Source organism: Xiphophorus hellerii, chromosome 16 (genome assembly GCF_003331165.1).
Source record: "Xiphophorus hellerii strain 12219 chromosome 16, Xiphophorus_hellerii-4.1, whole genome shotgun sequence".
In the NCBI taxonomy this organism is placed as follows: domain Eukaryota; kingdom Metazoa; phylum Chordata; class Actinopteri; order Cyprinodontiformes; family Poeciliidae; genus Xiphophorus; species Xiphophorus hellerii.
The window spans coordinates 23915356-23942664 of NC_045687.1; the positions used below are offsets into that span (position 1 = coordinate 23915356).

The window sequence follows — 27309 nt, forward strand, 5'->3', positions numbered from 1 at the left end:
CTACAGAGCATACATGCTAAAGTTAACATGTAGGTGTTCCTGTGTCTTAATGTCTTTATTGTCGAGTATGTTTGCACTTTAATTCATTTGGATCTGGGAGATCTTGAGTGTGGAGATTATCTCAGATTAACTCTATTTAGGGAAACAGCAGTTTCTGATTAGTTCAACTTCACTGGAAAGAGAAAAGAAGTGAGCCAACTAAAATACACTGTCTTAACTGGTCAAAAGTAATTAAATCCAAGAAAATGTGTTACATTTATTAAGTTGTCATGTTAAGAAACGTAAATGTCATACATGTGGGAAATTAAATGATTTTTTGGGCCTTTTAAAGAGATAAAGAACAAAATGAATTCAAGGCTTACTGAAAAATGAGAATGGATCTCCAATTAAAAAAACAACAAAAAAAGTTCTGTTAAATCAAACTGAACTGAACTCGGTCGTCTGAACAATGAATTTTATGTTTCACTGTACATAAAATTCTGGTACACTGAATTTGTACCAGAACAACACAAAGGACTGTATAATTGTGAACCTGGAGGAAAATGTTAAAATTAAATGCAGTGGATTTAGATCTGAACTTTGACTAGACCACTCTAAACCAGAGGTGTCCAAGCGTTTTGTGAAAAGGGCAAAAATCGTCCACTTGAAAACCCTTGTGAAAATTAATTAATTATATTATTTATTTTTAATTCAGAAATGAAAAAAATGAAACTAAAATTCTTGAGGCATTTTTCATTCTTATCTGATCCATAACAAACTAATCAAGATTTTTTTGGTGAAAGCTACAGAACAGATTTTTTTGTGTGTAAGCAGATGTGAAACAGAGGCAGTTGCCAATTTCAAGGTCACAAATACAGCTGCAATGCAAAGTCAAATCTCTAAGTCACATTTGACATATACAGCATTTTTATAACAACTGAAAGTAAGAAAGCTACTTGACTGAACTATAAAATGGCACAGAGTAGCACACTCTGTGTTGATCTGCCACAAAAAGAAGTATTTTAAAGTTTGTGTTTGTAATGCGGCAAACTGTGAAAACGTCCAAAGGATGTGAGGAATGTTCAGAAATGCAGAACAACCTAGAACCCTGTCAGAGGGTTCTCACTTGAAGAATTTATTTACCCAACATCCGAAATGGTTTAGTGTTTCTTTGACTAAAGTCGATTCAGACAGCAACTTGTTACACTCTTAGAGTTACACAACTGCACTCTAAAGTTTACTAGAGTTCAGACTCCAGTAAACATTCATAGTACAAACATGATGATCACGCCACAACAGGATGACTACAGTTTAAATAAATGCATCATTTCATGATCTTTCTGCTGACTCATCACACACATCGTCACATGTCATGGGACGCTGGCTCACATCAGGGAGGAAACCCAATCGCAGCTCGGTCTCGTTCTCAGGAAAACGCCCTGCTTGAGTTTAAGGGACTTCATGGATGAGTGTTGACGTGCAGCTTTGATTTGTTTTGGCCTGTCCAGCTGGAGATGGAAGATTTTGAATTTGTAGGTCAGATGGGGAAAAAAAAAAAATGCTGTGAAAGAAATCCAAAGCTCTGCAGCACTATGACCGGAGGATAAAAACAAACTAAGCTTAGGAGATTTTCTCCATTCAAAAATGTGTCGTGACATCTGCTTTCAGTAAAAAAAAAACAACAAAAGAAAAAACGCTTTCAAAGCTTTCTGGCTAAATCTGCATCTGATTGACCAGCATCTCCTCAACAGAGTTGTGTTGACTTATCAGTAACTGTGTTGCTTATCCTGAGCATGCAAAATTGTAAGGCAAAAATTGGGGCTGAAACCGAATGTCGTTTTCTGGCCGATCGTCAAATACTATCTTTAAAAAGCCTGATTTGAGGTTCCCAGTTTTGACCGATGCAGATTTATTTATTTGTTTTTGTCTGAAATGTTACTAAATGTAGAAAGAAAGTCGCTGAGTTGGTAACAGTGAGGTGACTGTTGTTAACTGCAAACATTTCGACATGGCCTGGTGGGTCGGTCAGTCAGCCAAACCTCTAAGAGGAGAGCATGTAAGTATTGGCCCATCGTCTAAAATTAAGGAAATTAGGGCCAATGTATTTGTGCAGCCTTAGCAAAAATATAAAATAAACAATAAATCTTGTTTTTCTTTTAGGAATCAAATGATGAGAGACCTTCTGTTTTATCAGTGAGGATAATTTATCTCCCTGAGATATCAAGGATGCAACAACTGCCTTGATATTCTGGTGAGAAATCACTTTATAACTTTGTTTCAGTTCTTTTCTGCATCTCTTGCTCCAAGCAGTCAGCAGGCTGTTGAGGAGACGGTCCATTTCTGAGTGGAGCATGGCTGTTCAGTCGAACTCAAAATATTCTGAATACAAGCCAGGTCCCCAACCTAAAGGCATGCCAGGGCCATGAAGGAGGGACTGTGGACGCCCCTGACCCATTCAGCTGTGGTGTGAATGTTCTCATCTCAAGACTGTTTGACACAAAAGCGCAATAAAAACACAATTCTCAAGAAACGTTCCTTATTTCCACCTAACTGAAGGGAACATGTTTTTGGAGGTAAACACTGCTTTAAAAACTGATTCTGATCCTCTTTGTGTCTTGAATCCTCCCCCCCCCCCCCACCAAAAAAAAACTAATATATTTGGCAAAGATCAAAACGAGAAGAAACAGCTTCTTTAACGCACATACAGTATACACACAAGCACAGATCCCTGTACACTCTCTTCCTCTCTCTTCTCCTTTATTCTCCTCCCTCTTGCTTGTCATATTGCCCACATTTGACAGAGTGGGTGGACAGAGAGGCGAGGAGGATGGGATTAACATGAGAGCAGCAGGGGAGGCTGCAGAAAAGGGGTGATATGTGCAAATCCTGAGAGTGCCTGGGATTGCTTCAAGTCGTAGCTCCAGTCACTGCTCTTTATTATGGGATGTCTGCTTTAAATGAGGGGGGAAATTCTGAGATCCAGAGATAAGTAAAGTTTGACAGTGGAGTCTTCCTTTAACGATCTGTCACCTTCTGCAGAGTCAGAGCAACGAGACAAACCCTTCTGAACCTGCAGAGGTCAGAAGGGCTCCTGCAATGTGAGCCCCGCTGCCATGGTTACCATTTTACTACTGGTGGCAATAGTGATACATCTTGAAAAGAAAAGGTTAGTTTTTAATTAACTGAAACTCAAATTTTATATAGATTCAATGTGCATAGAGGGAAATGTTTCAAATATTTATGACTTGTAATTAAGATGATTATGGCTAACACGGGAAAATTTGGACATTGTGAAAAAGTTAAATATTAAAAACCCAATCAGTCAGTGAAGAGCCACAAAACTAAAAATCTGTCATTATGTGCTACTTTGTTGGTCTGTTACATGAAGTCAGAATAACATATATTGAAGTTTGTTGTCGTAGCATGTCAAAATGTGGAAAATGTAAACATGTTTGCCACTGTAGTTTAAGAAATAAGGAGGATTCCTGGATGCGAGAGGAGAACCTGAGTTAATGTTATCGTTAAAACCTGTTTGGGGTTTTTCTGTGTTTGTATCGTTATTTATGCTTCACCCAGTTCACTCTGTTGTTTTCTGCTTAGTTTATTCTTGTTTATTTGTTCTTTTTTTTTAGGAATCTTTGCTTTTTCTTTAACTATATTTTTCCCTTGTGTCTCTTTAAAGTCTCTTCTTCCTGTTTGCATTTTGGTCCTGCCTCAAACTCACATTCTTTGCCTTTTATGCTCATATATAAGAAATAAATAACATTTAAAAAAGCTTTATTTAGTGACACAATATGTTCCTTCTTGTGTCTTATTTTATTACAAACATAACTAATGTGTTTTATTTCCAACCCATGCTGAGCAGGTTGAAACAGCTTCGTGGTTCTGCTGGTCCAGTTTGCTTCCAGAGTTCATTTCAGTCGACTCGTTTTCAGCCTTTGGCACCTTTTTGTTATAACAAAATTTAAGAGTCTGATGTTTACAAAGCACAGCAATTTGCATCAGCAGGCTTTTCGTAATCCTAATTTTGAACGGGCCGCAGTCATAATGAGCTCATTAAAGCCCGAGACCGAGGCATGAATTATCTGAGAGGTTGAATCTCTGGGGCTGATTAAACTTTCGTTCACAAATAAACCCTGACAGGAAAGTCGAGTGTTGGAGTCTTCCTTCCACTAACTTCAAGTCTGTAGTTTACATTTAGAAACTCTTGAGGGAAAAAAATCATCTTATCATACTGAAAACATAACTCACCTGATGTGATCTCTGTGTGGGCGGAACCTAACAGACTACCAGGGCTTTAGGAATAAATTACACACATTTCAAGTATTTCTTTTGTGAGTGTGGCTATGGTTCAGTAACACTTACTGCTACATTATTAGTACAAATCACTATTGACTGTAAATAAGCCCTGTGATCTCAGGCTGGATGAGTGATGGAAGTGGGTTTGGCCAGTCAGAGTGGGAGGGTCAGACTCAGCAGTCTTTGACCGGAGCGTTGCTCAGCAGAGTTTACACTAATCTGAGGCAATAGCTGCAGAGGTCTGCACCTGCACTCCATCTTTCCTCTCCTGTACTCCCTGAGTGTCTCTTCCATCCGCAATGGTAAAAAAATAATCTTTGCACAAAAAGAGGTCCCTCATGGCTGCGATGCATCCATCTCAGTCAGGCTTCGCCCAGCTGCTGTCATGGGTCCAAGTCAAGGCTCAATGGATACAGTTGGCAAATCTTGCCCAATGTATCAGTTTCCTCAAGTAGCAAGATGTCAGTTTGTAGAAACAAAGTTTTGGCTGTGACCAGCTGTCTATAGGGAACTAAAGGAAGCTCCAACTATGAGAGACTATCACAGGAAGCTGACTGCTAGCGATGTCATTTGGGAGAAGTTCTGCTCCATAGGGGTGGGCAAAATGGACTTAAATTTTTATCACAGTATTATCTAGTATTATTTATAACTTTTTTTTGTGAACTCTGTAGCTGTGACTGCATGGCATGACAATCATAGCTCGACAAACACAAGTACTGCTCTTAAAAAATATTCTGTTTGTCTTCTTTAGGACACCGGTCACATAAGGAAGTGTGATTTGTGTCACTAAGCGGCACACAGTAATTGGGTTTTATCATATTTTCAAATGTTTTGATTTTTATTATGGCTCTCGTTTAACAAACAGTGGAGAAAATAGTAATACTTTGGGCCTTTCACGTATTTTTAATTGGAATTTATCGTGACAACGATGAATCAAAATTTTTATAATAAAAAGAAATTCATCACAATAAATATAAGCGATACAATAAATGCCTTCCCCTACTGCTCTGTCTCTGTTATTGGTCTTGGTGTAAGTCTTATCAAAGTTTAAATGAAAGGATAAGGCAGCTATTGAAAAGAACAAAATTGAAAACATCAAGTGTTTTCAAGTGTAGAAAACACTTGAAAACACTTGATGATGTTTCTATTGATTTTCTTAGAGAAGACAAATCATTTTAATACACAGTGGTCTTTGGAGTTTCACTGAGTTGTGTATTTGCTGCTAAACATGCATGATGACATTTTGTCTTAAGCCATACAGCAAAGATGGCCATTAGCAGAAAACATTGAATATTTCAATCTTTTCGTAATGAACCCATATAAGTTTTACTTTCTGAAATGACAACAAAATATAAAACTTTTAATGATTTTTTTTATTTTTTTTATGTGGAGATTAGTGTTGATGTATTTGCGACAGTCATTTCCGTGTCTCACCCTGTGACAGTCTCCTCCAGACAGCACTTCCTGGATGAACACAGCGGGGCCGTCGGGCCTGTTGGAGCCTCCTCCAATCGTAATCCCTAAACTGCTGGACCGAGCCACAGAAATGAGCTGGATCACTCCTTCACCTGGGTGACTGAGAACATAAGATACATTACAACAATGAAAAATGCCTTGAGTTACATAAATTCCAAACTTTTATGGCACCTGGAGTAAAACAAACTTAATGATCCCATATGCTCCTAAGTGAAGTAGCGTGTGAAATTTAGAAAACCAGGAATCATGTCCATGATGTGAAGTCTGGGCATAAATTCAAATGGGAAACTTCTCTTCAGGCTCACCTGCATCATCCAGTCACTGTGTCATGTGCTTCTATCGCTGCCTATCAGCGTTGGACCGTGTCATGTCAAAGCCAATCACAGATCAAGCATTCATTTATAAGGCTTGAACTGCTCACCAACCAAGCTTTAAGCAAGTTGGGATGCATTTCAAAAATGTCAGACTTCGAGTCCGAAAACCCAGCCAGGTCCAATCCATTTCTTCGAGGATCCTGGTCCTGCACACTCGGACCCTCATTCCCCTCTCACCCTCCTCAGATCCAAGGAATTGCTCCGAGATCATCACCTCCAGCTCAAAGCCCTCCTCCCACATCATCCGTCGCAACTCTGACCTCCACCTTCAGGGCTGCCGTCCCCTCTACATGTCATCGGTCTTCCTTCCTTCCACCCATGTTCATCCCCACTCCTCTGCTCTTGTCGCCTCCATGGACACTGTCCAGCGCTCTATAACCACTGTCTCAGTTCCAATGTAAGAGTGCGGTACCGCCGGCACTGCCACATCCCCAGCCACCTCACTGGCTAATGCACACTCCAGCATTAGTAAGAGTGAACGGGTACATCTGACTGGTAAGATGTAGCCAGTCATGACTCATCCCTCTCTTTTTCATAATTCTAGTCGGCTCACAAGCTTTTCCATTGCTACTTCCTCCCTTCCCTAATCAGGTAAGACTTACATGGCCATGCACTCAAACATTTCCCCGACACTGTGCTCAGAAGTCTTTCAGAGACAGTATATTACCCTTCTGTCTATTGTTTTACCTTCCCCTGAAGTCTATCAAGGAGTCACATCAACTGTAACAGCTTTTCTGCCATTCTCAAATCGTCCAAGCCACGTCTTTCTAAAAACCTTTCAATCAGGAAGTATGTGGCAGTGTTCAGCATTTTTCAGAGACGTGACTTGTTGCATCTGTCCTCATCACAGAATCAGATTCGATGCTTGCATGACTCTCATCCCTGATCTTCACCTTAAATACAGTAGATCTATATTATATCAGTATCACAGAGCATTCTCTGCCAAAGCCTCCTCAGTACTCTCCCAATTCGGTATGACTTCAAATTTGTCTATTCTTGACACAGAGATACTAATCATGCAGTTTTCTTCCACCTCCATTCTCCTTTTTTTTTGGACCATGCTATCTCACTCATAAATTTTTTTTGTTTTTACGAAGGTCTGAAATAAACCTTCGCAGGAACCTAAACTGCATATTACTGCAATGTTGTTGTAAATATATCAGACATAGCAAAATCTATAAACGTTCATACAATTTCATACATAAAAATAAAAAATAATCAAAACTGTATCTATATAGTCAAAAAAACGATTTTAAGAGGCTGATAAAATATCAAAATGATCAAAATAAGAGGTATGTTGCACCAAAAGCAGGCAAATGAGAGAAAAAAAAAATCAATCTGAACATCCATATGAACTCAGCACTGCCAGCAGTGTGTAGTTTGGATTGATGCTGGTCCAGAAATGGAGAAACAGAATCAGTCTCACCTGAGGGAGCGCATCATGGGCCCACCATTGTACATGTTCTGAGAGTTTGCAGGGCTCAGCAACAACGGGCTCTGAGATCGAGATGAGGAACCGGATGATGTGCTGTCCAAGAGGCGACCTCCTTTACAAAAAGAACAAACGTGTGTGTTTCACACCAAGAGGAACAAGAACAGGGACTTCAGGCAGGAGTTGTGTATTAATGAGCTTTGAAAGGAATGAACCTTCTAAGATACTTAAACCATAAACTCTTATCATTTTGCCACAGCTACAGATCACTACATTGCTCCTCTGGTAGAATGCACCACCCTGCCTCTTAGGCCTGAGCGATGCTAAGCACAGAATAATACCCAACATGCTGACCAACCAAAGCATCCTTCAGAGTTTACTTTTCCACCACGCTTCTTTCATGTACTCTCTGCCAAAGACATGTTTCTGTGGAGGGTGACACGCAGGACTTTCACAGAGGTTTGAACAAAAAACAGGTTTTTGTATAGCTACGTACAGTGTCACTGTTTCCAGTTGGTCCAACTGCCTGTGCAAGCACTACTGTACAGTAATATCACCAACAGGCTCTAGATACTTTGAGCTTCATCCCAGATCAGCACTGTGCCAAACTCTCCCAGAACAACTCAGGAACAAAATGTCTCCAGATTGAAGCTTTTTGCTTAAACCTGGAGACAGATGCTCATCACGGCAAAATTATTTAGGAAATCTTTACCAGCTGGCTAAATGTGGCATAGGACAAATGCTAAGTGTATTTGTCCTATGCCAATATTTTAAGTTCAACTATCTGCACCCAGCTTTTAGGCTTAAGGCTCCCACATACTGAGGAGTACTGTGTGTATTCAATTAGCCGCTCAGACTAACAGAATACACATCCACACTGTCCGCAGATGTCAAATGTACCGATTGCTTACATTTCTTTTGACCAAGTCCTTCATTTCGCACAATCTGAAAGGAAGCTAGCAAGTTTGATGAGATAGTCGGTTGTCTAGAGACTGGCACACTACACCTCCTTGAGACTGATTCACAGATTCTCGGCATTAACAGCTAGATGTTGCATCCAAAACATTTTGATGAGAATTCCGTTTCCTGCGATACTATTTACTGTGCGACACAGAGTACACACTCAGTTGTAAAAACTGATCTTGGCGCACACGGGTCTGGCATTGAGTACGGACAGAGTTCTGCTGAATGAAGCACCCCTGAGTATGTGGGGACCTTTATTCCTTTCCTAAATGTAGAAGACTCATTAAGAAAGTGGTAGAAGACATATATAACGAACTTATAATGCTTGGTTTGTCACTTTTTTGTGTGTTTGCTGAAGTTGTAGAGGGCCGTATAGTGATCAGCCTACCTTGCTGAATGGGAGAGTTGCGGGTTGATCCGGTACTACCGTTGGAGCCATATTTCTCCAGCAGCTCAGCAAATTCTCTCCTTGAGAAAGAAAAAAAGAAAGTCAAGAACATTGGAGGGAGACGAATATAAGACAGCTACAAGAACACTGAGGGGATTTCTTTCAGGATAAGGTGTTGAACAGTGTTGTAAAAAGCCAATCCTCCAGGGCCAGTATCACCAACGTTTTAGTTCTTTTTCGCGGCTCAACAGAAAGAACTAATCCAATGATGGTTCATAAACAGAACCTCTGCACACCTTTATATGCAGAGTTGATAGTTGGTCAATTTGAATCAGCTCTGGTGGAGCAAAGACGCATCAAAAAAAGTGTCAGGACACTGACTGACTCTTGAGGACTGGAGCTGGACACCCATCTGTTTGTGGTTCACTGAGATCTCGTGGGACAGCGATCCATAAGTGTATGGACTTTTAGTTTCATGTGTATTGTTTACTTATATCTTGTCTTCATCCTCTCTGTGTTTACCTTCTTGGTTTATTGTATTAGATGAGAGGGCTGTTTCACAGAAGCAGAATTCAGAAATCCAGGATAAGAGATAAAGTCAGGCTTGCCGTAATGCGATCTGTTCATCCTGGCTTGATCCTTTCCAACCAGGCTCAGGAAAACGACAGTAGCTGCATTTCTTTTGACCATATAATTGAGCAATTTGACAATTTGAAAGAAAATTGCTTAATATAAACACACCAATTTTGACAAAAAAAATTTTTTTTTGATTAAAAGAGTTAGTGATAGAATGAGGATGAGGTTTTATTGTCCAACTCAAAATTGGTTTATTTCACAAAACATCAACGGAAACACTTTTTTTCGCATCACACACATGATCAACAACGGGATGTCACCACTGACACAAACCATGAAGCAGAAGACAACAGGAAGTAGGTTTTTAATTCCTTATGGTGTGAACAAATGTACACATGTATGCTTTTAATTTTGTTTCTTATTTAATGGAAACAGAATTGTGAAATTGTGGGGGGGTTTCAAATACTGACAGTTTTGCGCACAGTCATAATGCAAACGCAGTTTATATCTACCCAGGTTTAAGTAATTCAGGCAAGTTCAGAACTTTCTTCAACAGACCACAAGTTCAGTCACAATGAATAAATTGTGTGTGCCATACCTCCACCAAATGAGCAAACAAGGAATAGAATTGACATTTGCTAGTTAATTTGCAAGTCCAAACAGTTCACACTAATGGCATAAAATAAAACACTGAATTGCAACAGGGCCAATATAAGGAAGCAGAAATGATATGGTAAGTATGTTTCCTCCACATTGATGAATGATCTGTGAATTAACTGCAAGAATTACGGCTCAATAACCTAAAGAATCATTTGTACTTCTCAACATTGTGACAGGATTATTTGGGATCAGAGCTTCAATGATATTTAGTGTTTGTAACCGTGGCAGGGCGGGGGTTAGCTCGTCTGCCATGCTGGACTAATAATACCTTGACCTTCATAGGAGGGCAGAACTTTCAATCGGATGGAGGACATGGTCAAAACCCAGAGTGCTGTTCACGTGTATGACGGCTGTGAAATGCTAGAACTCTGAAGTTGATGCAGGCGCTCATGTACACTCAGCTCTCGAAAAACACATGATCATGCAACAGTTTCTCAAAAACTTGAAGTGTGAGAGAAATCCTTCAGTTCCGTTCCTGTACCTGCGTCTCCTCACTAAACCTATTGTCATTTAAATCCAGACATCTATTTGTGCTTCTTTTCCTCTAAGCTGATTGTCCTGATCTTCCTCACAGTGTCTGATCCTTTTGTTTCCTGATAGTCTTCTGCATTGTGTGTATGCCCCCAGTGTAACAGTCCCGCAAAGTTGGAAGAGGTCTAGTGTTGATCAAACAGAGTCTAAGTGGGAAAAGTGGACGGGGGTACGGCTAGTAAGACGGCCGTAATCCCACCTCCTGACTGTCTCTCTTCCCTCTGCATGGCAGGATAGTTAAAGTACAGAGCACAGATTAACAGACAAGGCTCATCTCGTCAGGAGCAGTGCCTTAGGTCAAGCCCTCCCCCCGTTACTCTTCTGCATGCGGGACAAAGCAGGAGTGTAAGGCTGCCTCACTGCACTGAGGGAAATTAACTATTTTTGGGAGCCACCATCTGATTTTTAGCTCCCTGCATCTTCACTCCATATTTCCTCTGGGTCTCCGCTGACATGGCTCCTCTCTAACCATATCCCACCCTTCTCCATTAAAGACATTACAAGCAGCAAATACCAAGGCTGGTAATGGCTTTTGTAGAAAACGTGGCTCTCCAACAGAGCTTTTTCAGCACACAGTTCTGGATCAGATTGCGTGCGGTGGATTTGAAGGAAGGGCGACGCCTGTGATGCTGACAGCTGGGGCTGACCTTGTTTTTACCCAAACTGGTTGTAGTCAGATTAGAAAGCCGGTTCGGCACTAATACTACCCTCCTCCTTATTCGCTAATGCTATGACTGCATTATAAATGTGGTTCAGGTGCTTCTGCATGTTTACCCTCTAGCTAGCAGGCAGCACTGTGACTAAAAGCAGGCAGAAAGCTGAAGAAATTGTCAGACACACTTTCATTCAGACAAAAAGGGCGACGTTTGCTCAGCAAGTCTTGATGTTCAATTCAGATTTTTTGCTGAAATCCGTTTTTTTTTCTCATTATTGTTTGTACTGATCTAAAGTGGCAAAATTCTGTGTTTTCCAGATCAATAATTATAGCACATAATTATTTTACCTTCAGTTTTTATTTAAAAAAAGCTATTTGTATCAAATTTGACTTGGCAGAAATTTGACTTTGTAATTTAATGCCTTAAAATTAGGCCTCTGTTTCTTTAAGAAACTCCGCCTTCAGGAAGTCATCGTAACATCGCTCCTCCATTGACCATTTAACAACATTTTGAACATTCATTGGAATTTATCATAGCAATGAATCAAAAGTTTTATCGTGACAAGAAATTTACCATGATAACTGATAAACGATACGATAAATGGTCTACAGTTTAATTTTACAGGTTTATTAGCTCTAAACTAGTTTGTGAACATTAATTAACAACTTCCAAGTCCTTTCATTCTAATTTGAAAAACATTTGCCCAAACCAAACCCGTTTAGTGATAAATGTGCATTATTACTCAATATTTTTATTTAATCTGACCTGGTTTCATGCCACAAATAAAACAATAAATGAATTCAGGTTTAGTTCAAACCTGCAGGCGACTAAATCAACTGTGACACATTTTGGTTTCCTTACTTTGCTTCTTCATCTCTGGCTATAAGAAGGCGCATGTGATTTGTGGCAGATGCTGTTCTCAAGATGTCCACAGCTCTGTGAGACAGACATGAAAACGTGAAGTCAATGTTTGAATAATATCACTGTTTCAGTATCAGGAGTTTACAGCCAGCAGGAAGTGTAAAAAAAAAACCTTACCTTTCACTTGTGACTCCAACAAGAGTATCCCCGTTTACTTCCAGGATCTGGTCTCCCGGCAACAGGTTTCCTGTAAACGGTTGATAGCCCTGTTGTCAATGCTGGGTTAATCAGGTGGATGATCAGTTCAACACAAGGGATTTATTTTTTGTTTTTGACCCTCCTGCGGTCTTAAGAGATGGGGTCATTTGAGGTTTATTTTTGTGTGTCGTTTCGAGAACTGACGGTCTGAGGGGACAATCCCCCATGGTCCGACCGTGACATGTACCCCTCCTGAGCGTCTGCCTGAGGAGGGTCTGCCTGACAGTCAGGTCTCAGACAGAGGAGGCTGCTGGCCCTACTTCATCCCAGATTAAGTGGAATATAATGAAACAATGGTTTTATAAATGAAACATAGGCTATATTTCAGAAACAAAACTATGCTGCTCTGTCCCGCACAGTTTTAAACATTTTACATCGATTAAAAAAATAATAATGTCACGCATAAACTAACAAATTTAAGTCCAAAGTCATTGTTCCATGATATCTAAACTCTGTTCCTTACAGATGATTCTATACATTATAAGAGTCATAACATTAGAAACCTTTTTGAACTGTACAGAGAAACATAACGACAGCGTGCCATCTAGCACAACCAACAAGCAAACATCAGAGACTGTAGATGCACAGGTGTTGTATTATAACCTCAAATATTAATGAAATAATCATTATGTGGAAAAAGTTTGAGAGGGACTGATGTCTGTCTTTATTTTTTTAAATAACACCTTCATTGTATTGTATATGAATGAGGTAATTCTCACAAAAACATGACATGGTACTACAGTTTCACTTGCAAATCTGGGCCTGGTATCTATCATTTATTGCGGAGAAAGTAGGTCGTGACAATGCTGTGTTGTGTTTTATTCATGTTGCACTCACAAGAGAATCTCCAAAAGTACCAGTTCCTTCACTCCAGAGGTATTCATCCTGACAACTCTGACCGCTGCGTCTACGTTCCCTTTACTTGTGCTTTTTTCTTATTCACAACATGGACATAAAAAGAGGAAACATTCCACTGACAAAAGCAATCAATTGTTTTGATTCATGGGGAAATCAGAAGCGGCTCATTTTAAATGTCACCGCTTTAAAAAGCTAAATAAATGGTTTAGCTTTTGAGATGTTGCCAAACGCATATGGAAAGAAGCTACAGAAACGTATTTCTTGTTTCCCACAGTTTAAATGATGTTCATTGATGCATTCGAATTTTACCCAGAGTATCAACATGACCACTACCAGTACTAATCTATTCATAAAGTCTAATTATTTTCCTTAAAGAATCCATTCATTAGTCCACTTTATAGTTTTTCCAGGCTCCATATTGAGCCGCATTAAAACAGGTGAAGGAACCGTAGAAATCAAATCTAGAAAAGCATGAAACATTTATTCTAGGATATTTTTTACAGTGGGATAGGGTTAAAGATGCGAAACAGTCATGAGAATGTTTGAGAGAAATGAACAGAGTTCCACTGACTAACATGGAGTTGAACAGACTCCTATCATTTAAAAGCGGTAACTAGTATCCAAAACATTCTTGAACTGTGAGAGCCATGACTCACTGACCTAAAAATCTGCTTGGGCTCATGCCTCTCCATGCTGCCATTTAGGAGAGGAAGCAATTTGAAAATGACCCTTTGAACTGAGAGTCGCTGAAAAGATTTTACATGGAGCCCAATGGAGGAAGGGTTTTTTATGCATTTCAATGCAACAAAAAAAAGTTAAATATTTCAAAAACTATAATAGCTGAAATTACCAGAAATATTCAAGCTTGAGAAAAAACTGGATGCTTTGATATATAAATTGTTGAAATATGTTGACGTAGTAAAGAACCCAAAACCTACAAATGAACTCAAGAAGTAAGAAAACTGAATAGTGTTCTAATAATCTGATAAATGTGATGTTACAGGTGCTGAGTTCACTAGGGTGCTCAATAGGAACACATAAACCTGCACTTGGGCTTTACTTGCTCAGTGGTTGCCATAGTGACAGGATGAGGAGCGTCCAAAAGATGGAATGGGGAAGAATAAAATAAACAAAGATTTCAGCCTGACAGGAAGTTTGTTTTTATCAAGTCACATTTGTTCAAGTTTAGCACAATTTGTTCGCGTGTTGTTGCTCAGCCTGTCAACGTCTTTACACATGAAATGAATGTAGATGTTTGTTTTAACCAATGCCTCTACAATTGTACCACTGACTTTTATTACTCTGCAAAGTGTCCTCTCCTTAACTTCAAATTCATTTTAATCAGTTCTAATAAGGAGTCACCTTGCATCACCGCTTAGAGCGCTTTAGGCTGCAGTGACTCCACTCACCATCAGCTGCAGCAAGGCCACCAGGTAAAATCCGCTTGACGTAGACTCCGAACTCCTCTCCCGTTAGCTCTTTCACTCCGCCAATCACTTTGATTCCTGGGCAGAGAAGTAGAAAAATCTCCTCTAAGTAAAGCTCCTCCAGCTTTAGCTTTTTTTTTTTTTGCAAGCTGATCCAGACAGGCTAAATGTAACGCAAATTCAAAAGTCTAGGCGAGCAGCTCCTTAGTTACGTAACTAAGAACTCAATAGGATTCATTTCTCTCCGTTTAACACGGCTAGGGGCTGCTGTTTGGCTGCTCCACCATATTTGACTGGCAACTCCAAATATAAGCAATGTTAATACGGGTGCATAAATGAATAATGAATGAAACGATGAATAATTGTGTACAGATGGGATTTGCAATATTGTGAGCTCCAGGGAAGAAACGGAAGGTCACCGGTCAGCAGCTGTCACAGTTTTAAGGTATCCTGCTGACAGGAAACAATGGGAAAGTCACATGAGTCAGCTGTGAGGTCATTATTCCTCTTCCATCACCGGAGCGTAGCCCCATGCTGTTAAATACCTTAAGAGATGTGCCTGTGTTTAGATGAGAACAAAAAAAAAAAAAAACACAGAGTTTTTGTAGCATGGCTGAGAAGGTAAACCGGACAAACGACACTTGCCACCATGCAGAGTCAGGGAATTTTCTGGCTGGCAGATGCTGTCTGTGTTGGACAGAAAACCGTCTCTATGGAGAGAAACTTTCTGACAACACAGAGGTCGGTTGCGGGCAGAGCAGCAACCTCAAGCCGACGGTGATTCCAGAACGTGAAACACCTGAAAACCTTCTGATATGAACCGTCTGTTGTGGCTCTGGCTGTGAGCTTACAGTGAACGTCTGTTCTTTTTGAAACCTCCAGCAGGTTTTCTTTTTTTTTTGGATTTTGCTCTATCTATCCATCTTCCTGTGAACTCTGGTCAGCTTCCCATTACCTGTATAAAAATCAATCTAAAGACTAACGCTGCCGATATGTTTCATCCTGCTGTTTTCAGGGTGATATTCAGTTTTATTCTCCACCCAACAGAGAAGTCTGCTCGTCATTTCTGGTCTCCTCTGACCAGAGCACCTTAATCTACAATTCAAACAAAAGTCATGTTCTACTAAACATGAGTTGGTCAACATTACTGGACACTGCTGATAGTTTTCCTCCAACATTGACTTTTTTCTTGCCAAACCCTTGAGGTTTTTCTATTATTTCCTTCAGTGGTTCTTGGTGCAGTATCTCCACAATAAACGGGTTTATCAAAGGGTTTGTTTTGTTTAACACAGAACAGTTTGAAAGCAGCTGAAAATGGAAAAAAACTTTTTAAAAAGTTGTGATTTTGATCCCCATTCGAACAGTTTTCACCCCCAGATATTTGCATTAAGATTAGGGGTGCACCGATTTATCTGCGCCTGTTTCTTTAATTTTGGGAGTTTGGCCAATGTGAAGCCGATCTTATCCACTGATATTATCTGCCTCAGCAAAGGCATAAAAATCAGCGACTGCCCTCTTTAGCTCTGCTGTTCAAAACACAGGATCCCAACAAAAACTTTATTCACTTATATACTGTGAGATACATCCAAATACACTTGCATTGTATTTTCTCTTCATGTTCCTGCAATAACATATTCTAATCAGAGATACAAGTAATTTATTTTATTTTTTTCATTTGTCAGGGGATTTGCAAATGTTTCCAAATCTTTGCTTTTTATTGCTTTTTTAAACACAAATGTGGGTCCAGGGCTAAGAGTGAGGGACAAGAGAAGGGTCAGGTTTTGTTTTGTTGTCTGGTATTTTGGAAAAATAATAATAAAAAAAATTGATGTTATTCTAAAAATCTCTGTCTTTATCCCTCCCTCTACTCAGCTCGTCAAAGGGCAGAGTCTTATTACTTCTGAAGGCAACACTGCTAAGGAAGTCTTCTCTGCTTTGTTCCTGGAACTGACTGACCTTGTGAGCTGATGGTAAAGAACACGTGATTTTCCATGTCTAAGCCAAGTACAAAGGCAGCCTGTGTAAGCCTGTCTTTGTTGGACTTTTGTCTTGTTGTTCAACCTGAGGGTTCAATTAGCCATTGCTCCACCGAGCCCAACGTCTACCACAACGCAGAGCGACGACTCAGGAGGAATACAATTAGAGCTGAGGGACCGAACTCACCACGCCTTCAGAACACCGAGGTGGAACTGCAGTTCTTAACGGTGGAACATTTAAACTAAAGCAATCAGACAACGGTCAACTTTTGCAAAAAAATATAGGGTGAACCAACAACTTATTGTGACTTACAGCAACTCTGGGCAGTGAGGAATATTTACGACAGCAATCATTAGACTTATACGGCCGTATAGATCAGTACATGGGTCATTGCTTTGTTTTTTCCATTTCAAAATAAAATGAGTAAAAGCACAATATTGATGTTTTTTGTTTTATAACTAAATCAGAATAACAAAATTTCATATATATAACTATAAAATAGTTATATATATATAGCTGGGGGTGGGGGACTATATATATAAATATATATATAACTATTTTAAAAGGGACAATGTTCAGCTCAATCATAAATGGAAGAGTTTAGAGATGCAGACGCTTAAATGCTGCGCTGATCAGGGAGCAGAGATACGCTGGCTCCAGCTGCTCCCACACTATCACTTCATTTCCTACGTCTTTGTTCTCTTGAATCTCACAGCTATCTGCATGTTGAACTGTCGGGCCTGTTTCATCTTACATTATGTAGTTTCCCACAGTGTATGATAAGCCTGGTGGGCCACCAGGCCTTACTTGACCCCCCACCAGACTAAATGTTTGTGTATTTATTTTAATACATCAGTTACAGCAGGGGTCTCAAACTCCAGTCCTCGAGGGCCGCAGACCTACAGTTTTTAGATGTGCCACAGGTACAGAACACTGGAATGAAATGGCTTAATTACCTCCTCCTTGTGTAGATCAGTTCTCCAGAGCCTTGCTAATGATCTAATTATTCTATTCAGGTGTGGTGCAGCAGAGGCACATCTAAAAGTTGCAGGACTGCGGCCCTTGAGGACTGGAGTTTGAGACCCCTGAGTTACAGTGATAGCAAAGATGGGTTTATACTGTATAAAGGCTCATTTTACTTAGTGCACTGCTATATTTTCTTTGTAGTTGATATTTTAGTTCTCAAATTTCTCAATTTTTAGCCTTTTTTTAAACACAGAAACACAGTGGGGCAACTGGTAGACTTGCTAAGCACACCTACCACCAGGCCTAGTCTTCTGGGGGGAAACCTTGTTAATGTTTGTATATGTTTTATGTTTCATTGTGATCATGGTGATACGGATTAAAGAGAAAACTAAAAAAAAACTGAAAACCACCCGTCAAGGCTGCGCTGAATGTTGATCAAGAGCTGGGGGTGGGGGACTGCTACGAATAACATTTCATTTTATGTAATGTAAGATGAAACAGGCCCGACAGTTCAACATGCAGATAGCTGTGAGATTCAAGAGAACAAAGACGTAGGAAATGAAGTGATAGTGTGGGAGCAGCTGGAGCCAGCGTATCTCTGCTCCCTGATCAGCGCAGCATTTAAGCGTCTGCATCTCTAAACTCTTCCACTTACATTTCCCATCGCCATACTTCCACCGAATGCGATACATTAAACTTCTGCAGCTCCAGGCTGCTGCTGTTCTGTCGCCACAGCGACAGAGTGGCAACACTAATTGGGTCTGGAGCGAAGGGGCACCAGCTAATTACCGCCTGTTGGAAAAAAAAAAATGCTTAAAAAATTGGGGCGATGCACTTCCATGTCGCTGTCCTCCCTCCTTTTGTTCTCCTCTCAGAGGAAAACAGCCTCTTCCCCACTCTGACTCCCACCCTGCGCTCGCCTATCGCAAGATAAGAAAAACATTATTCCGGTACATGTGAAGCAGTGCCTCCCTTCTCCTCTACATTCACATGTCTTCCAAATGCTATAAAAAGGGATGAAGGGAATGTTTGTTACCCAAGGACAAAACACTTCCCCACTCTGAGAGCTTGTAAAGAATAACTTGCGCCTGTTGAACCTGGGTGAGTTTCATTGAGAGCTTGTTTTTCTGTTCCAACAGTTTAACTCCATGTTTTCTTAATCAGATACTGGATTTCCTGTTACATGACTTCAGTGCTTGAGCACAAATGTTCCCCGCTGCTCGCTGGGTGTACAAATATGTTGCACTCAAGTTTGACAGATGCTTTTAGACTTTCCCTTTTAAATATTAAATTGCTGTAAAAAGAAAAAAAAAAGCCTCATAGCTCGTCCAGATGATGACTGATCGGTTGGGTTCCAATAAAATCGAATTCATGAGGTTAAACTTCAGATGCAGCTGGTGACGGGATTCCTGAAAATGCTCACATTATTCAGCTCCCAATGGTGGATGGCAAAGAGAGTGATGAAGACTCAAACTCAGCTACTTGTAATATCAGTAAGGTGCTTGAAAAAAGTCAGAGGAAAACTCCTATATGAGAGACATCAATTAGAAGGCGGCTGTGTCTCCTGCCACATGTCTACGGTTCAATCAGGCAGCGAGGAAACAGCACCGGTTTCAGCAGATAGCTGGAAGACTGAACAGATGACAGGAAGGTTGTTCTGCTTTATTCTTTTGAGCTTCTGACTGTAATTTAACCTGCTGGATTTGGAAAAGCTGGCAGCCTTCAGGAGGAATCAAAGTTAGAGTTAGAATCTACCTTCTGCATGTAAAGTCGACTCCAGATGTATTCCAGTCCAACACACACAGAGGCTAGCCATGCAGGCAGCACTGACTGCTAATATTAGGTGCTTAACCCAATAATTCTTTAAAATTTGCTGAATGTAACGTTTATAAACATTATGATTTTCACATGTTTGTTAAAACTGGCAGTATAGCATGGGACAGATAATCTGTGAAAAACATCAAGCTCTTCTTCCTTCTCCCTGTGATCCTGTGACAGAAACAGGCCACTCCGTCGCAAACAACCAATCAGAGCCAGGGGGAGGGTCTTAGCGCTGTCAGTCATTCGTGTGTGCTGCACTTCCCCCAGCCCTCCTTGCTCACTGCTGCGCAACAGCAGAGCCTGCTGTGAATGCTCAGGCTAGGTAGAATGGATAAGAGCTAACGATGTGCTAACTGTTGTCTGTTTAGGGGTGGACATTTATCGCATCGATGATCAGTTATTGTGATAAATCTTTTATCACGATAAGAGTTTTGATTCATCGTTGTCACAATAAATCTCGATTCATGATGTTTAACACCCACCCAAAAAAAATAACTGCCCATTTTGCTGGAATTGTTAGTTTCACTATTTTCTCCAACGTTTGTTCAATGACAGTATCAACAAATATCAACACATATAAAAGAATGATAAAATGCAGTTACTTCTGCATGCCGCTAACTTGTACACACTTCTTTATGGGTGATTTGTACCAGTATGTTTTTCAACAGCAGTATTTGTGTTTGCTGTGTCAGCCATACATTTACCTAAAAAAGATTTAATAAATAGTTCTTCTTGTTATCACAACAGTGCCACAAAATATCATGATAAATGTATGAGTTACCTCCAAACTGGCTAAAATATTTTTTTTCTTGTTCATCAAGCTTTATTTAAAAAAAAAAAACTACCAAATCGATTGTTGCATTTGTAAATAAAAAGCAAGTTAAACTTGTGCAGTTTCAACAGAGTCCAGTTTATTCTCTACAAATACAGATCCTGGTGCATCTTTAATTATGTTCTGACTACAACACGACAAACTAACAGTGTTGCAAACATCTAAATAATGTCCTGGTAGTTATTACTCATTACGTAATCAGGAGTAGAACAATGCTAACACATTAACCGGTGATGATGTTATGTGAATCCTAGTTTCCAGTATTTCCACATCTCCCACTAACGGTTCTAATGTAACCACACTTACAATTGTAAGTACAAACGCACTGAAGCGTGACTTTTCAACAAATCTCTACTGCAAACCTTTGCCACTGTGTTTTTCTGCACTTGTGGCTGTGATTTGTTGTCCGTATGAAGGCACAAACACGAGGATGAGGAAATAAAGTGAGGATAAAAAGAAGAGCGGCTCCTGCATTCTTAGCCCATCTGAGTTAAGTGGGTTAGGGCTTTGCCACATGACCCACTTCGCCACCCCCCCCCATCAGACAAACACACCAACAGCAGCAGAGGTGCTTCCCTGCACAGAAAATCCCTTTAAAAGTAGCATTTGTTTTCTTATTTCAGGATTCATTTGGATGCAGCATCAGTAAACCGCTGACGATGACAGAAACAGTCCAGACATTAAGAGAAAGAAGTTTTAACCAGGATGATATATATTCTGGACTTTGTGTGAAATTTTACATATATGTATTGTTGGCGACGCCTGCTTTCGCAGCACAGACGTTTATTTGACTGGAACGACGCGTCCTCCTCCTGTCTGAAGCCAGAGCAGACTGAAGTCTGTGACATGCTGAGATGCAGCCCATCATAAACCACACAGAGGAAGGGAAGCACTGAGTGATGCTGCAGGTTTATTTTGAGAACTCTGACGCTAAAAAGAAACAGCAAAAGAGGATACAGATATAGAGCTACAGCAACGTGTTCTTGGTTGCTGAAGACAGAAAAAAAAAAAAAAGGTAACTTACCTAGGCCATTTTCACAGTCTGTGAACTCCATGGAATGAACAGCTCTGTCGACTCCATATGGACCCATTAGAGTCCTGGAAGAGATGGAGGACAACAGAAAACAGGTGAATAAAGTGAAACGCATTCGAGCAAAAATAGGAATACCTGCAGACAGATCAGCAATTCTGTCTGCAGGGTGTTTAAAGAAACGGAACAGAGAATTAGACCATCTCCTTAAAGTCATGGTATCATTGTCTTTAAAACTTTAGATGTGTTAATGTCATTTGATTCTATTCATTTATATTTGTGTTATGGTGATTTATTTATTTATTTTTTTTATTGGAACATCCTCCAGTTCTTTTCAATGAACTCTAGGAAGCATGTCACCCGTTATGTTTTTGTACGCATCAACATTTGTGACTTCGTCTCTGGTCTGTGCTCATCTTGGTACACTGCCAGCGGTCCGATCCATTTCAGTGCATGCAGAGTGTGAAACAGAGTGTGTCCTCCAACTGATTTCCTTTTAAATATTAGTCAGAGACAACACAAGTAAACTCGAAATGCAGTTTTTAAATGAAGGTTTTTATATTGAGAAAACATTCCAAACCTACAAGGTCCTGTGTGAAAAAGTGATTGCCCCCTTGTTCAAATTTGACTCGTCTATCATACCTGAACAAAATGAAACGCGCATACAGAGCTAATGAGTTCACCATCTCAATCAAGACATCAGATAAATGGAGAAAACATGGAACAGTGGTTTAGGAGTGGACAGCCGACCAAGTTGAACCCAACTCATCCAAAAGGTCACCAAAAGACCCCACAACAACAACAGTAGAGGTCAGAGGTCACACCTCCACTATAACAAAGAGACAGGGCACAAGTGGCCTGCATGGCAGAGTTCAAAGGCGAAAGCCACTGCTGAGCAAAAGGAACATTAAAAATCATCTCAGTTTTTCCAGAACCTCCTGATGATTCCCAAAACTTCTGGGAAAAACATTCTGTGGATTATCTTTGGTCACATTGATTATTAAACAGCATCTTCACAGGTCTGCCTAACAAATCAATCCTCCAGCTGCAGCTGATCCAGAACGCTGCTGCTGGAGTTCTGACCAAAACCAGGAAGGTAGAGAACATCACCCAGTTCTACAGTCCTTCACTGAGAGAATAGACTTTAAAATACTGTTGCTAATTTATAAATCACTGAACTGCTTAGCACCACAATACATTAAAGATCTGCTGGTTTGTATGAACCTTCCAGACCTCTCGGGTCTCCTGGTTCTGATTCTGCTCTGCATCTTCAAAATCAGATCCAAACATGGAGAAGCAGCATTCAGCTTCTATGCACCACAAATCTGGAACAAATTTCCAGAAAACTGAAAAACAGCTGAAACACTGATCTCCTTTAAAACAAGAATAAAAACCCAGACGTTTAGAGTTGCTTTTGAAACATTATAAATGAAATGTTAAACATTTCAATGTGTAACAATGGCCCTTGACAATTGTTGACTGTATGTTGTGCAACTTTGTATTCTTTGTGTTTTTATGTTGTAAAGCACTTTGAACTGCCTTGTTGCTGAAAAGTGCTACAGAGATAAACTTGATTGATTGATTGATTGATTGATTGATTGATGAGAAAAAAAGCTGAACTCTTTGGAAGGTGTGTGTCTCGTTCCGTCTGGCGTTAAACACCCCATGTCAGAAAAACATCACATCAACAGTAAAGCAAGGTGGTGGCAGTGTGATGGTCTGGGGCCGTTTAGCTGCGTAATGAAGAGATCTTCATTACTGGAACTATTTTTACTTAAGTCACTGTATAACACTTTAAGAGCACTTTATTAACAAACACTGTATTTAGCTCTGCACCTTAAGAATAGATTTGCACATCAATAACAATTTGCACACAAGAGATTTTAACTGTATTTATTGAGTATTTTTAGTGGTTAGCATGTAGCCTTTTGTCCTAGACTCAGCACAGCTGCTCCTTATCGAGAGGTGAGGTGTTTGCTTGTGAAGGGAGGTAATTGTTACTCAGAGCAAGGAGCTACTGGTGGGTAAACCTTGAGCAAATGTTTGTGCGTAATCTGTTAAGGTTGAAGGTGCCAAGATGGCTGACTCACCCGTCTTTCGTCTATCTCCATAGACGAAAGACGTCCTCGGTGTGTCGTCCTCGGTGTTTGGACAAATACTTCCCCGGGGGTCAAGACACCATTTATAGGTTCCAGGAGAGGCCATGGAAAAGTGTGTGTGTGGGGGGAATGTTTGTGGTCTTTGTGGTGTTTCTTAATGATGCTTATGGTGTGAGGATAAAACATAAAATATTTATAAAAAGTAAATAGAAATGTTTGTATTTGGTAAAAGTGATTTTATTCAAGTAGGTGGAAATTAGTATATTAGAGATCCCCCGTGAATTAAAGGTGGTTTGGTCCCTCACAGCCGGGACTATTTAAGGCTGCAATTGCACCTGTGGTTTTGTTCTTGATTTTTGTGTGTGTGAAGAGTAAATCATTGCTGTTTCCACCTTCCTCTGCCTCGACTTCCATCTCCACTGTAAATCCAGCCGCAAAAGGCCGCCTCGTTATAAGTTGCTTCAGGACCTGGAAGACTGGCTGTGTCAAACGGAGCCATAAATTCTGCTGTCAACAAAAAACGTCCTGAAGGAGTCCGTTTGGCCGTCTGTTGCTGGGTCTCAAACTGAAACCAACTTGGCTTCTGCAGGAGGAAAATGATCCAAAACACACCAACAAGTCCACCTCTGATTGGCTGAAGAAAAGCAAAACAAAGACTTTGGAATGACCTAGTCAAAGTCCTGACCTGCATGTCATTGAGATGCTGTAATGTGTCAGTGAAAAGGTCGCTCACGAACCTTCCGATGTGTTTGGCGAGTCGACCAAAATTCCTCTACTTCAGTTGCTGCTGTAATGGTGGCGCAACCTGTTATCAGGATTAGAGGGCGATCACTTTCCCACACAGGGCAATGCAGGTTTGAATCTTCTTAATAATAAAGACTTTGTTTTAAAACTGCATTTTGCGTTTACTTGTGTTGCTTTTGACTCATATTTAACTAGGTTTGTTCTGAAACACTGAAGTGTGACAATCATGCAAAATGATACAAAAATCAGAAAGAAGGCTAACACTTTTACACTCACTGTAGATCATAACACTACGAGGGGACTCACCCTCTATCATAATTCAGTCAGACTCACTTATTTTGAGGTAAACTGTGTGATGTGATTGGGTTTGATTCAATGTGACAAATGAAAGAAAGGTACTATTCAGTTGTAGATATCTGATTAATAAAGCAACTCTCTTCAACGCAACCCCATAACCTACCTCTTCTTTAATTAGGCTGCCTCTAGACGCAAAAGTTTTCGATGACAGAGTAACGTTATAAAATCTTGCAAAGTGTTTGCTCTTCCTAACCAAGACCTTGTTCACTCAGGATGCACAGTGTCAAGTTCTTCCTCTCTCGAGTCACTTCAACTTGTGTGCCAAAACGTGAAAAGGTTTGTTTCCTCAAAAGACGCAGGAAAAACCCAACTCAGTCACGTTTTTTTCCTTCTCGATGAATCTCACCAGCGGTGCAACATGAGGAAGTTCATAAACAACAAACAGATGAGATAAATGTTAAACACCCTGAATAACCAAGAGCTGTTTTTAGTCATTTCACCAGTTTCTTTAATCAGGATGTAAATTAGATTTAACTTAACAGTGAATGAAACATTTAAACAAATTATATTACAAACAGTGCCTAGTTCTTTGTATGAAGACAGCTCACCATGTTAGCACAGATAAGCAGGGTTCATTTTTAGATTTGGCTGCTGAGCTTCACTAATGAAAGGGGTGGGGTGTGCTTGATTCTGTGTAAGGCACACACCAGTTTGGTGGAGATAATGAAAAACTGTCGGTACTATTGGATTTCCTATTTTAATTTGATACAGGATCACAGCTATATTTTCAGAAATGCCCAAACACACACATTAACTATAAGACTGAACATTGACAGGGAAATATTTTGAAGTACTTTGCCCCAAACGCTCAATGTCTTGAAGAATCCCAGCGCTTTGTTAAACTTGTGAAAGTTGAAAAACAGCGGAACTCATTGACTTGAATTATCCAGTGAATTAATTTTCATTCCCTCATTATTGGTTTTATGAATACTGTTAGAAAGAAAAAAAAGACTGAGGCCAATTACAACCAGCCACATTAGAGTCCAACACTGAAAATTCCTCTGTCTGAATTAAAACTTTCTTGACAATATGAATAAGTGTTCAGACTTGAACATTGCCGTAAGTACAACATGTTTACTGGAGCTAACAGTTTGAAAAAGGCAGAGTGGATGAATTCACTTATCTTACAAGTTGCCATGAGAAGAAAGACGTCATCTCTAACCCCAGGAGAAGTTCTGGGTCTGGATCTGGTGCGTCTTCTCCTCTGAGAAGATTATTTTTACCCGGTTTAATCGGGACGGTTTGGCGACAGATTTGTAAACACAGGGAGGAGCCAAGATTTTCTCCTAATTCTTTTTTAAACTTTCTGTTTTGGCTGGGTTTAAAAACTGGATTTGTCTTTTCCATCCAGTTACATGATGTAGGAGGATTACATTACGTAATGTGAGTCCAACACTTCTTTGGCGACGAACACTGCCACAAATTCAACATCACAAAAGTCTTGAATCAGTCCAGAGTCCTTCAGACGTTACAAATGTCACATCTGACAACATATAGATGGAAAAGAATTGGATTAAGTTTGTTCAGAGGTAGAATACGTCCATTACAAATATATGGTCCTCCTAATATCAGAGTGTGCAATATTTATCTTGTAAAGGCCTCCTTGGGTCAAATAAATATTGGCTAATATGTTATAAATGTTATGAATTAGTATTTCAATAAAAATATTTAGACTGTTGGACGGTGTATCACAACAGTAGATGTTCCTGCCGGACACAATCCACACAAACCAATTGACATAAACACATTTACATTCATATATCAGACAACAAAATGTCTTAAGCTAAGCTAATAAGGCGCATGATTCAATATTTGTAGTGAACATTTTCCTGATGATTAAAACCTCCAAAACACAATACGTACACGTTGTGAAGGATAGAACGCAAATGTTTTGGTGTGAGAGATCCTCACATTTATCATGACATTGCTAGTTGTCTTGGATATCTGCTGCTTGTACAAATGAGAGACGGACATTGTTGAGATTAACCAGCCTCTTGCTCTACGTTTCGCTTCGTCCAGAAGCTCTGGACCCTCAGCTGTTGAGAAGTGATTGTTTCCTGGAGGTGTGGACTCTATTGAAGGTCAGATTAATTGGATATCATTTTATCCAGTCGCTAATGCATGTTGTGTGCCAGTCTGACGTTATGAAGTTAACCGTATACGTTAGCTACATTAGCTAACCAACAATTTCTCATTGTAAACAACCATTCCCCACGGCCAAGAGAGAAGTGCCGAGGCTTAGCAGGCAGCTGTTAATGCTAATTCAACTGCAAATCTAAAACAGCTCAGAAAATTGATGTCATCATTCACAGCTTCTCCTTCTGTTCACTGACTGGCGCATTTAAACGTCTACCAGAGAAATCCAACTCAATGGAAGAAAGGTCAGACGAAGCACTGAAGGACTTTGAGAAATGAGTGGAATTGCAGGAAAGTGATGGCTATTAAATCCAAAGGCTATTAAATCCAAATCAGACTGTGGCACAGGTCGAGTTCGGGTGAGCCAGCTCAGAGATTTAAGAGGGTGGGACTAAAATGTTACAATTATTTTTCATGTCTTTTAGTTACTTCACTAACTTAGGAAAAGTTGTAATTAAAATCAAGAGTTTAGTGTGGGGGAAAAAGTTTCTATAAGTGTACTTTATGTGATGTCACCAGATTTATAGGAAGCATTTACGAGACTGTGAATACAATTAATTATACAACATAAAACAAAAAAAAAAACTAGCTAATATAATTTCCTACATG

At 39.9% G+C, this 27309-nt stretch overlaps 1 protein-coding gene across 4 annotated transcripts in view; it reads right to left on the reverse strand.

The window, feature by feature from the left end:
• The window catches only part of LOC116735928 (syntaxin-binding protein 4), a 63484-nt gene that overhangs the window by 16833 nt on the left and 19342 nt on the right, over positions 1–27309 (reverse strand). For all 4 annotated transcript variants that reach the window (XR_004342458.1, XM_032588101.1, XM_032588103.1 and 1 more), the window contains exons 2-8: positions 21359–21432; positions 14721–14816; positions 12373–12442; positions 12196–12270; positions 8912–8991; positions 7555–7675; positions 5713–5854 (exon numbers count right to left, since the gene is read on the reverse strand). Coding sequence is in view for 3 of the 4 variants with exons in the window: in XM_032588101.1 (XP_032443992.1) it covers positions 5713–5854; positions 7555–7675; positions 8912–8991; positions 12196–12270; positions 12373–12442; positions 14721–14816; positions 21359–21432 (658 nt within the window). In the remaining variant the exon portion in view is untranslated. The remainder of the gene's footprint in view (positions 1–5712; positions 5855–7554; positions 7676–8911; positions 8992–12195; positions 12271–12372; positions 12443–14720; positions 14817–21358; positions 21433–27309) is intronic.